We start from the raw sequence: 13,353 nt of genomic DNA, 5'->3' as shown, positions 1-13,353 counted from the left end.
TGGTGATGTCATAGGCATGAGGAACTCATATTTGAAAAGCAATCCCAAAATGTGATGTGTGTGTTAAGACTGTTTTGCCTTTCTTTGATTCAGTTATTTCTTCCCTCATGTAACACTCATTTATTAAGCACCTACCATGAGCCAAGCACTTAAAAGACTCTGGAGATAAATGGATGACAAAGACTTGACTGAGCTCTTGAAAGTCTGTAGTCCACAGGAGAATAGAGTCAGAAAAAACAGATAATTGCAATGCAACAGAAACCCCTGTCCCACAGGAAAATTTATGTGTCCCATTAACTCCTCATTTGATATCAAAAACTACAGCTTATGCCAGTGCAAATAGAATTAAGAGTAATAGAAACTAAATAATATTAACCTGAACTGAGTGTTCAGAAAGGACTTCACACAGAGTTATATTAAATTCAGAGCCACAGAGAGCAACGTTCTGTCTTTCCAGTATGAAGCCAGCTAGTTTCATAGTGATAGGACTGTTGCAGTAGTCTTCTCTTCATCCCTCCCCAAAGTCAGTTTCAGATTAATGTTCTAACTTACAATTAGAGATGTTCTAAAGCAAATAACAATATCCAGTTATTACCCTTGCTGTAATTACTATGCATCAAACACTGTAGCGGTCCCTTCCCATTGGTTATGCACTAAATTCTCCCAAGAATGATCTTTCCATGGTACAGATGAGTAAAATGAGGCCCAGAGATATTAAATAATCTATACAGTAGAGTGATTTAGTGAAAATTCTGAAATCAAAGACTTTAAAACCTGGTTCCAGCACTAGCCAGTGTGACCTCGAGCTACCATTTTACCTCCTTAATCTCCATTGTCTGCAAAATGAGGATAATAATAGAGCACTTCCCTTACTATATGATGCTGTGAAAACTAAATGAGAATGCAAGCACAGCACTTAGCAGGCATTCAATAGATTCTATTTAGTATAACTGTTACCCAAGGCTACTCAGCTTAGAAAGTCCTTTTTTTTTGGTCTTTTCCTCCATTCTCCACCTGCCAACATGGTTGTTTTCTCAACAATCAATTCTGGGAAAGTATGTACAATAAAATCTACCAATATCAATGAAATTAATTCAATGATATAATTTCTCTGCTTTAAAATTCATGTTCTCCTGGGACACTGGGTGGCTCAGTCATTAAGTGTCTGCCTTTGGCAAGGGTCATCCCAGGGTCCTGGGATCAAGCCCCTCATCAGGCTCCCTGCTCCGCATCAGGCTCCCTGCTCTGCTCTGTGGGAAGCCTGCTTCTCCCTTTCTTGCTCCCCCTGCTTGTGTTCAGTCTCTCGCTGTGTCTCTCTCTGTCAAATAAATAAATAAAATCTTTAAAAATAAATAAATAAAATAAAATTCATGTTCTCCCATGGTTCTCCCTGGGTGCTTAGATACACCAGACACTGGCTTAAGTGCTTTACCTCTATGATCTCTTATTTCATCTTTTAAAAGATAAACAATAAAGTCCACACTGGAACCAAACTCAGTTTGATTCTGGAATTCACGCTCTAGTCACTATGATATCCGCCACCTGAGATAAAATCCAAACCCATGCATTCAGAATACAAGGACCTTCACACACTAACCCTATTCTAACTCTTAACCTTTATTCATGTTTTGACACGTGTTCTCTTCTCCAGAAACCCCAAATTTCTTACCACTCTCCAAACACACTGACTCCTTTCTACAATTTCACACTCTAACACATGCTGTGTCTCCAACTGAATTGCCCCTCCTTGCTCCTTGAATCATCTTTTCCAACCCCATTCCTGTTCTGCCTGGCAAACTCTTACTCAGTTTTCAAAACCCAAATCTAATGTCAATTCCTCTTTGAAACCTTTCCAAAATTCTTACAATCTATTTTACATCCACCCAAACTCATAATTCTAAAGTATTTTGAGTTTACCTCCAATACTGCATATTATCTGGTCACCTGTCTCTTCCCACTAAACTTGAGGTTTTTTAAGGCAAAAACTGACAATCTTTTTCTTTTATTTTTTTTTAAAGATTTATGTATTTATTTGAGAGAGAGTGCACAGAGGGGAGGGGCAGAAGGAAAGGGAGATAGAGTCTCAAGCAGACTCCATCCTGAGGGTGGAACCTGACCTGGGGCTCAATCTCACGACCCTGATATCAGACCCTGAGCAGAAACCAAGAGTTGGATGCTTAACTGACTGCACCACCCACGTGCCCCTGACAGTAAAGGAATAAAACTCATTCTGATGGAAACTGGAGAAGCAGGCTACATTAAGGTATAGTTATATCTGTGATGCAGATAATAAGGCCTAGATTTGAATAAGGAAGGGAGAAAGCGACATGAGATGCAGTTTCAAGTTCAGGTTTTTAGAATCCCTGGAAGAAAACTTCACAAACTATATTCTGAAGAATGTTAGACCAAGCGCAAGAGATTCTCCATGAGCAGGAGAGAAGAAAAGGCAGAAGTGACAGTATGGATGAAATTAGTGTAGCCAATACTACATGCCATATGTCCTTCTTGGAGATTTTCAGTAATGCTTACAAAACAAAGACTTGAGGGGGGCTTGGATGGCTGGGCATGGAGCCTGCTTAAGATTCTGTTTCTCCCTCTCCCTCTGCCCCACCTCCAGGTGCACCAGGTGAGCACTCTGAGGAACAAGGAAGGAAGGAAGGGAGGGAGGGAGGGAGAGCGGGAGGGAGGGAGGGAGGGAGAAAGGAAGAAAAGGAAAGGAAGTTAGGAAGGCAGGCAGACAGACTTGAGAAGTTCCACAGAAAGCTGTTTAAATCTACTTAATTTATTTGACCATGGAGACATTTATTCATGAACCACCTATGGTCATTCTTACTTTCTATACAGTTTGCCAACCAGTTTTATAAAAGCATATCGATCAGGAAAAAAAAAAAAAAAAAGGAGCAGCAGCTGCTCCTGGGTGGCTCAGTCAGTTAAGAATCTGCCTTTGGCTCAGGTCCTGATCGCAGAGTCCCGCATCGGGCTCCCTGCTCAGCGGGGAATCTGCTTCTCCCTCTCCCTCTGCTCGTCCCCCACTCGTGCTCTCTCTCTCTTGCTCACTCTCGAATAAATAAATAAAATCTTAAAAAAAAAGAAAACAAAGGAACAAAGTTATAGATTTTTGAGTAACTTATAATAATTCCTGAAATCTTATTATAAGAAATTTCTTAGGGAAATATTTTGTAAGTCTGACAAAAACTGGGTTCAGCTAATGTCTTGTGATTGGACTAGAAATGATTAACTTTAGTAAGTGCCACAAATATAAAAATATAAACCAGATTCCTAATTTCCTTTGCTTATTTTTCCAATAGAATCACTAATTGCTGTGAGTATATTCAACTTCTTCTTTCAGCCTGGCATAATACATACATAATACATATGTGGCATAATACAACATAGTAATGGGACTGCTTGGGTTCCCCAGCTCTCTGCTCTCAGTTTCCTTCAGTCCTCTTCTTGTCTAACATCCTTTTTGTTGGGTGAAAAAAAAAAAAAAAAAAAAGGACCTGGTCAAAATCTTTTGTAAGGCTGCTGTCCTTGCCCATGAAATACATATATAAGATAATTTAGTAGTTATGTACAAATATACATCTTTGTGTATATTTTGAGACAAAAGATTTGATAGCTTATAATTTCCTGTAAATGGGAAGAAGGGAACCAGAACTGTCTCTGATAGAACTAAGGCCACAAAAGGAGCAGCCTTGGAGTTATCAGTTCAAATTCTTGTATTCTAGAGGAAGAAGTCAATGCCAGAGGCATACTGGCTACTTTTACGCCCACCACAAAATATGGATAAAATCTTGCAATGTCCACCTAATCTTATTGCCATACTCCCATTAGGTGGATAATACCAAATAAGGGCAAACTATTCAGCAGAGCTAAGTGCTCTGGAAACTTGAATCACTATTTCATCTAATCCTATGTTTCATGAGTCATTTTGAATGGATTCTTTAACATAAGGATTATTTATTTTTAAAAATGTTAATTCATCACTTATTATGCATAAGGCATAAGGAATCTTTTTTCTAAGCAGAAGTCATTTTTTCAGCAACCATTATCACAATCCTGGGACATTCTCTTATTCTCCACTCCCTCAGTATTCATCTCTGCAATGTTCAGGTCAATGTTAATAGAGAGCTTTGGAATTTATTATCAGGTCATTTTATGGACACAGACTTGGGTGTTAACATTTCCCTGGATGCTCCATAAGGATGTGTCTTGTTAGCCCTTTAGTTTTGGTGTGTCCTTAGCACACAGACAATATCACATGTTGGCAATGACTCTGGATTTAAAGTCCAATTTGGGGCAGTATTTTGCCTTTTATTTGACTTGGGCACAAATTCCTTATCTCAGGTTTTGCATCTATAGTACAGGTTAATAATATCTGTTTATTTTTTTAAAGATTTTATTTATTTATTTGAGAGCAAGAGAGAGAGCATGAGCGGGGTGGGGGGAAGGGGGGGAAGGAGAAGCAGACTCCCCACTGAGCAGGGAGCCCGATGCGGGACTGGATTACAGGACCCCGGGATCATGACTTGAGCAGAAGGCAGCTGCTTAACCAACTGAGCCACCCAGGCATCCCTAATAATATGTTTATATGAGGCATTCAAGTGATAGAATTTGCTTTATTTTCCTGATACTCCCAGCCCACTACCCTGCACCAGGCACCATACCAAGCATAGGAAATGCACATAGTCACTGCCCTTGGAGTGTTCCAGGCTTCGTGCAGAAACAGACTTGTAAATAAGTGATTTAAAATACCATGGAGTAAGTGTTGTGTTAGACAGCTGTTGTGAAGGTCAAATATAATAAAACAGATGAAAACACCTTGTGAGGTGTGAAGTTCTATTCCAGGGGGAGCTATTATCATCCCAGGATTCTCCTCTTCTTAGTCATCAATCCTAATCCCATGTTTTATTCAAGCTTTAAATCAAGCTGGATTCCTCCACCAAGTCCTCTCGGCAGCATCAGCCAAGGGACGTAAAATAGCCATGTCTTTTGTTGTTCTCTCTTTATGAAATTGTAATCTGGGCTTTGTAGTAATTGCTGGAAAAAAATCATTTCCGTTTTGGATAAAAAACATTCTCCAATCTTAGTTGAAGCACCTCAACTAAAGCCTAGAACTTACATCTCAGTATGAGAAGTAGTTTAGTTTGAAGTTTGAGTTCGGGTTACTGAATTTTGGATTTAAAAAAATAGCTTCACTTGAGAAAGAGAACTCTGTGGTGATCCAACAGCTTGCCTCTGCTTGGCACATGTTGCTGCGTCATGGCCTTCGTAAGATGCCTTCTCCTTAGGAGGACGTGGGGCAAGCAGCAGCTAGAAGCACAGAGCACTTTAATAACCCCTGGATGGACTGTGGCCTGTTGAAAAGGCGTCCTATTAAACCAAAGCCTAGTTAAAATAGGGCCAAGTGGTTCTCGTCCCACAAGGATTTTATTAAGGACTAAATGCCTAGCAAGTGACATTCTCTGGGGGAATTATCGTAGACGCAGGCAGCCACAGCTCGCTCCCAGCTACTTAAAACGGAGGCAGAAGTCCACCCCACCAGGTTGTTGGAAGGGTTTCCTGGGATTGAGCATGTGGCATTAGCTGCTTTGCCATATATGCAACACATGTATTAATTGGATTTTGTTTATCCGTGTTATTTTAACATTCTCCAGGCTTTAAGGCCTCGTTAATCTCCACTTTATTTGCAAATCCTTCCTTGAAACTTCTTTCCCCAGTGAGCAACTTTTCTCTGCATTCCTCTAATACCAATGGACAAGGACAAATGTTTTTTCTTTCATAGCAGTCTTCAAATCAGTATATTCCTTTTTGCCTTCATTTTTTCCACATCTGTTAGCATCTTAATACTGTGTCCCCTGCGCTATGAAAATAGCTTCTTTTTTTTAAGATTTTTATTTATTTATTTGACAGAGAGAGACACAGTGAGAGAGGGAACACAAGCAGGGGGAGGAGCAGAGGGAGAAGCCAGCTTCCCACTGAGCAGGGAGCCCCCGAAACGGGGCTCAATCCCAGGACCCTGGGATCATGACCTGAGCCGAAGGCAGACGCTTAATGACTGAGCCACCCAGGCGCCCCTGAAAACAGCTTCTTAAATCTACCCTGGACACCACTCTTTTGCTTGTGTCAATCTTCTTGGTTCCTTATTGCCTGAAGGACTAATTAACTTAACAGATATTAATTAGGCCTTAACATATTCCTGAAGTAGGACCAGCACTGGGGCAGACAAGGAGTAAGGTCAATGGATGAATCTGCAGTGAGGTTTTAAAGAAGATTTTGGCATGATTCCTACATTTAATTGTTTTTGTTGAACTCCAGAAATATTGAATACCTAAAAGATTAAATAACACAAAAGAATTCTTACAGATGAAGAATAACACAGAAAAGAACTCATGAGTATTTCTTTATATATTCATTCATTTATTGATCAAATATGTAGTTTACATATGTATCTAATAATTAGACCATCTCTCTGGTCAAATATATTAGACCACCTATCTTTTCCAGACACTGATAAGAAGTCCAAGGTTAATTACCAATGAGTTATTAAAATAGCAAAAGAAAGGAAAAGAAAGAAGATCCTTGCAGGTCATGGGTGGCCACAAAGCATTTTTATAGTGGACAAAAAAGTCCAAACTCTTACCTGCTGATGCTTTATCCATTCCCACACAGGACTACTGCTTATCTTAGAATATCCTTTGTGGATTCCTGAACTTATGTCACTGCTATCTTTCCTGGAGGGCAATGCCTAGTGCTCTTATTGGATTTTGCCATAATCTACTAATTTTTCAAGGTATAGATACAATCTGTCTTCTGGAGGCAAGCATCATTCCCTGGCCACTCCCCTCCTGCTAGAAATGGTTTCTTCCTCTTGTGAAGTTTTGAATCCCTTGTGATCTGTACCCTACAGTTACCCAGTAAGCTACTTGTTCCCATGCTCCACAATCTCTCATTCTCCTTGTCCTCAGCACCCTTCCACATGCCCATCTGCTTCCTTCTTTCAAGGACTCAGGGAAAAGAAAAATAACCTCTTTCTATCAAAATATTATGAGTAACTCATATTGTTAGCCTTCTATGTGCATCTTCTTTCTTGCCCTCTTGGAGGGAAGTCTCATATCAGCAACTCTCCACCACAGTACCAAAAAATACTGATCAGTCACAATCATTTGCAGAGGTATCACATGTCATTTGTTACAATCTTAGTTGAAATGCCAAAATTTGCAAAATAGTTACCCTTGAAATTACATTCTCATTTAATGGTGTGCCAAAGTAAGTCAGAGAGAAAATAAGTGTGCTACACACAGGACAACTGTCTTTTACTAGATCACAGCATGGGGAAAAAAACAAGAGGGGCTGAAAATTGCTATATGATATTTATTTATATGGTGGTATAAATAAGTGCCTTCATCATTGAGGCATTGTCCTTATCCTTGACTAGTAGAAGTGCTTGGTCAACCTGTGCTGTTTGAGTTAACAACCAAAGAATGATGTAGGGTGCTTTCTTGAGACTTCAAAGTACATGATTAAGAAGAATAAAGACATACGGTGATAGAGAATATAAATCAAATGACTAACTGATCGACTTAAAAATGCATATCATCACCAGGTAACATCTGAGGGCTTCTCTTCCATGAAATGACAGCTCACTTTAAAAAACAAATATGGATGGTGTCCTGTCATGAAAAATGAATTGGAAATCATGAGATGGTATTGGTTCCATGTTGTCATTTTCTAAATGCTTAACTTTAGGCAAATCGCCTATCTCACTGAGCCTCAGTTTTCTCATGTTTGAAAGGAGGACCAAGACATTGATCCTATCTACCTTTGACAATCAGTGTTCCTAAAGTACTTTATAAAGCACTATGCAAATATAAGGTGATAGTGCTTCGATTATTGTGTCACTGTAGGTAATTCATTTCCATTTACTCAAGTGTTTTTGTCTATATATGTATTTCTAATGCACACATCATCACGGCCATTTAACTTGTTTTTGTCAGCAAGATGGATATTTACATCCATTTATGCTGTAACTGGGGAAATTTATATGGATGACTCTGCCATTTTCTTATATATTATGGTGTATTTCTCTGTGTAATTGTCAAAATCAAGATGTCAGATTTTAGACAAGGCTCAGAAAGAAATTATTCCACCTAACTTAGAGTGTCTGAATATAAACAGTATCAAATTCCTCATTATCTTTTAAAAACCTTATTTCCATACTTTGTAATTCAAAGCAAATTATGGCAAGCAAAAGTTTAAGAAAATGTGCAGGAAATGGAACTGCAATTGGAAATTTTCTGCTTATAATATTCTTAATTCATGACATTCTTTTACTGGCCTATTTTCTGAAGTCATTCCAAAGACGTATTTGCTAGTGACATTACAAGCTTTTTAAAATTTTTAAAAAATATTTTTTGTATTAGGAAGCTCATAATCTTACCGTTCCTCTCTCCTGGCTGCCTCTCAACTCAAAATCATAAACAAGAGAGGTTTAGTAATGAAGATAATTTTTTCATGAAAAGAATGTGCTAATTTTCAAAGAATATATTTGATTATTTTGATGCCCTAGATCTGTACAACTCACGAAGGTACTCCTAAACCATGTAACAAAAGAGAGGATAAAGGCATAGTTTTTTTTAATTCAGTGAAATATTCTGAGGATTTTAATTATTTATATGGCCTTAATAAAGCCCTAAACAATTTCTCAGGAAAGAACCACACAGGTCATTCAACAGCCATTTTTTAAAAGTTTTTTATTTTTATTTGATAGCCATTTAAAATGAACACAAAAATTCTAAATTCCATAGACTTTTTGGATGGTCAAACTGTTTATTAACATTTGCCTCCTAATGATGGTTTGCAGTAGCAGAATGCTAATTCCTACAGGTTTTGGCAGGTGAATAGAGAAACTGGGAGAGGTCACTGAGCTGACATTCAGAGCCTGCTTAAAGTGAATAAATTATTTATGTGTCACGCATGGAATAGAAAAAGGAAGAACAGACTTCTGAGAATAAAGGTAGAAGGTGTCATTTTGGCAAACACAAACTGTAACAAAAAACAAACAAAAAAATGCAACCCTCAAACAACATTATCAAAATGCTTTTTTCTCCCTGCCAGAAAAGAACCAATTGTCATAGTAGAAAGAACATTAGATTACATAGTATTATATTTGGCAAAGGGTTAATTGGTGCCTGGACAGAGCACAGAGTTTTTACAGGGTTTTTTTGGCCAAACTGTCCTTTCCAGATGTAGCAAACCATCTGTTCCATCTCTCTCCATTCCTCTTTCCTTCTTTTCTAATGCCTAAAATATTCAGTGGGGAAGGTCAGGTGCTATAGACAGGTAAGGGAAAGTTTGCTTTCCCTTTTCTTACCTCAGGGCCCTTAGGGCAAATGTATAATCCTGATGTAGGAAAGAAAAAAAAAATCTCAACAACAGCAACAGTGATGATTTTATCTCAATTGGTTGGAAGATTTGATGGTGAGGTCTGCAGAGGTCCTATGTTTTATAAATTACCCTTTTCATCACTGAGAATTTTCACTAGAACACACACACACACACACACGTACATACATACACATATACATCTAAACATATATGTATAAAATTACAAAGAAGGAACAAATAGTTCCTTTGTAATTTTCATAGGAGATATGAAGATCTGTGTTTTTGTACTTAATGAAATATTTTTTATTTGCATACACTGAACACTACTGATTATAGTTATATAAAAAGTAGATCCATAAGAGAAAATAAATAGAATTTCATTGACATTGATTTTTAATATTGAATTATTTTTAAAACGTAATTCTAACAAAAACAATTCAGCATGGGTTTTTTGAAATGAAATGTACTTATCCACTCAATTATTAGTTCAAAGATATTACTGAGCACATACTGTGTTCTAGACCATGCACTGGGTACTATGGCTATAACAGGAAACAAAGAACCCTCTGCCTTTACCCTCAGAACACTCCAGCAGATGAGGCAGACATACCTTGTTATTAAGTGCCTAATGCAAGGACTCTAGGAATCTAACCTAGTCAGGTGGGGTCAGAAAAGCTTCTCTCAAGAAAAAGCAATTAAGGTAAAATTTAAAAAAAAAAAAAAATAGGAAGAGTTTAGTCAAAATGGAAGGAAGAGATAGGAGGGAGCACCATAAGAGAGCATATCAGGAAGAGGTAAATTGTGGAAGAGGAATAATGTAGAATTTAGTGAAGTGGATGGATCACCAAGTAGATAACTTACCATGGAAAAAGTTCCACAGACCAAACCCGATGGAACAACCAAAAATATTTTATGGCTTTACCACATAAAATATTTTACTTTACACTGAATTCTCTGTTTCTCAGCCAGAGCTCAAAACCTCTTGAGTATATTGTTTTTATTTTCTGAAATGCAGTATTCACATGGAATGCAAAAACTAACACTCTTAGATAACTTCTCCTTACAAGAACCTTTGACCTGGACTGTCTCATTGAATCTTCACAACCACCTTCACTAAATGATATCTTCTCAGCTTTTTACCAAGGCTTACAGACCATTATTTTTCAAGCATCAAGGCTGGCAGATCCAGGATTAGAACACAGATTTTAGGTTCCTCTGTCCACTGCACTTTCCAGGATACCACACAATGGTCCTGCTAGCTTAAGAATCCTATTCATCCATCAGATGCTTATTAAAAGTTCCCATTTTGGGGAAAAAAAAAAAAAAAAAACCTTTCATGACCCAAGGAATGAAATGAAGTACTCAGATTTGGCCTCTAATTCTCTGGTGTCTCCAGCATCCATTTCCATTGGTATGCAGATTGGTGCTGTCTCTCCTACAGGACCATGGACACTATGAGCAAAGGCATGACCAAGAAAATGTCAGTACTCTGTGCCGATTGGCTGGGTAGGATAGCTTCCCTCTCGCACATTCATCCAAACGCTTTTCAATCTGCCATCATGTTTTTAGGCACTACAACATATGACTCCAAAGACTGTCAATATCAATACCCATAGTTATGTTCCATCAAAACCTCTCTATGTCGGGAGCAAGAATCTTTCTATAGTAAAGCTTAGTAGGATAAATCCAGTTAAGCTTCTAGTTTCTAGCCCATGCTTTGTATTAAAAATTGCCTCAGCAACCTGAAAGACTAATTGTCCTTCCCAAGATGCCTGTTTCTTATCCTGCTGGTAGGAGAGAAAAGGGGTTGTTGGCAACCATCCTCCCAATGAAATCCCATAAATAGTCCGGCCCATTTCTTCTGTGCCGTGTTCCAGAAGTTAGTAGACACCTAGGAAGAAGAAAGAAAAACATAAAAGGTGGCACGTCAGGTTAATGCAAAAATGTAGAAACAAATCCGGAAACTCTCCTAGAAAGGAAAGTTAGGTTGGCAGGGCCCATTCTGCTACTGGGGATGCACAGCAACCTCCAAACCTGGAAAGAATTTATCCATCCTTTGCAGGAAGAGGGGCAAGGGTGGGGGAATTATCACATTCCAGAATTCTGAATGATACCAGGTTGCAAAATATTGGGTAGATTAAATGGAATGAGATCTCAAGAGGAAGAAGCAGAAAAAGGAAGACCACGAAGAAGAAAGGGACAGATGAAGAAATGAGAAGCAGTATGGGAAAGAGGAAGCATCCTGTCATAGCAGCTGCAGAAACATGGGTCTGTTATCAAAGGAGTAGGTGTCTCAGGCAGAGTGGATCTGGCAATTGCAGTCTGGAAGCTCAAGGCATGTGCGCTCCAGATACAAGTCAGTCCCCTGCCTGGCGAAAGCAGTTCAGCCCTCCAGCAAGGAAGCCAAGGGAGCAATGGGAACCCAGAAAGAAAGGAGAGCTTCCTGCTAGTTTCTCAGTTTGGGAAACACCTGCTACATCATCACTTTGGGGATGGAGGGCGTGTAAAATCCAGACAATCAGAATCTCCTGGGGTCCTGCCTGGGATAGTTGACAAATGCCTTAGATGAGTTTGTGTATGATTAAGTTTCATCACCCCTGGCTGAGATGAGAAAACTGAGTGGCCAAAACCTTTTGTTCATAAACTGCCCAAGGTGATCTCTTGGTCATAGCACCTAGGACAGAGCTGTATGGACAAAAGAGATCCCCCTAGTTACAGAGATCTTGGAATCCTTTGTGCTGAGAAATCCCCCCAGGGTCTCTCCATAGAACATCCCTGAAGGTCAGGCCACATCCTCTGAATATTAGTGAGGTTCCTGATAGAGGGTCTGTAGTTTTAGAAGTTGTGTCCTATTTAATGGTAAGAAGGACACAGTCGGCACCTGAGGGTGAGCACCAATTGTATCTTCATCAAAGCAGCTGTCAGACCCCAGGGTGGAAACCAAAATGGACTGCTCCGGGAAAGGCAGGAGGGAGAAAGGTCCTAAGAAGTCAAGTGAACCAGGTAACACTCATCAAGACCCTAACGGGAAATCAATATGCTGGTGCCAAAGGCAATATGCTCCCTCCCAGAATTGTTATTCAAGTTTTAGGCCTAAAAACAAATTTGTGAGGAAAATTTGGGTGAAGTAGAAACGCTCTAATTAATTAGAAATTTGTGTATGTGTTCACTGAATTCCTATTTCCCAGCAGATAAGCCAGGATAACTAAAACCATGTTCAAAGTCAGGAGTTGCGACAGAAATCCCTAGTCAAATACACCAATCGTTGGCGTGCAGAATAAAACAGTGACCCGGAACGACTATTTCCTGGTAACCCTTGACTCGTACCCTTTCCCTCGCCTCTGATGACTGAGTTGGTGAGCTGAGGTCCCAGGTCTAAGGTATCCTTTCCGAGGCTGCCAACTTCAGGAAGCCTTGCCCAGTACCAGGCACTTCTGTACACCGCCCCAATACTGTAAACCTGGCTTCTAGCTCGTCAGCATAACCAGCCCTTGCACTCCCAGTGGGCTCAGAACTGCTGCGGAATCTCCATAATCTCCATCCTTTATCCTTCCTACTATCCCCCGCGACACACTTTCATGGTAATGATAAACCGAAGGCCACTTGCAAGATCTCTGCCCGTGGTGTCCTCTGACGCCTTATTTCCTGAAAGACCAGGAAAAGTCCCTCCCAATCCGAGTCCCATCACCCAGCACTGGGGAACCTTCGAATCACCTCTGGTCTCCCTTCTCTCCGCAGCTCCAACGGAAAATCCGTCACGTGGGCCCAGAACGAGAAGAGCAGCCGGGGGCAGCACCTGTGGCAGCGGCTGTCCATCCACATTAACAAGAAGGAGAACCCCAACCAAACGGCCGTCATCAAGCCCTTCCCCAAAAGCACAGAGAGCCGCGGCCTGGGCGCGGGCGGCGTGGGCGGCGGCGCGGGGGCCGCGGGCGGCGCGGGCGGGAGCGCGGGGGGCGGGGA

At 40.0% G+C, this 13,353-nt stretch overlaps 1 protein-coding gene across 1 annotated transcript in view; it reads left to right on the top strand.

Moving 5' to 3' along the window:
* GRM5 (glutamate metabotropic receptor 5) overlaps positions 1-13,353 on the top strand; it is a 576,450-nt gene that overhangs the window by 555,686 nt on the left and 7,411 nt on the right. Inside the window, exon 10 of the mRNA XM_021679107.2 lies at positions 13,129-13,339. Within this exon, the coding sequence (XP_021534782.1) occupies positions 13,129-13,339 (211 nt within the window). The remainder of the gene's footprint in view (positions 1-13,128; positions 13,340-13,353) is intronic.

Source organism: Neomonachus schauinslandi, chromosome 11 (genome assembly GCF_002201575.2).
Source record: "Neomonachus schauinslandi chromosome 11, ASM220157v2, whole genome shotgun sequence".
Classification (NCBI taxonomy): domain Eukaryota; kingdom Metazoa; phylum Chordata; class Mammalia; order Carnivora; family Phocidae; genus Neomonachus; species Neomonachus schauinslandi.
The sequence above is the reverse complement of the archived record's forward strand: the minus strand, read 5'-3'. Positions and strand labels throughout refer to the sequence as shown.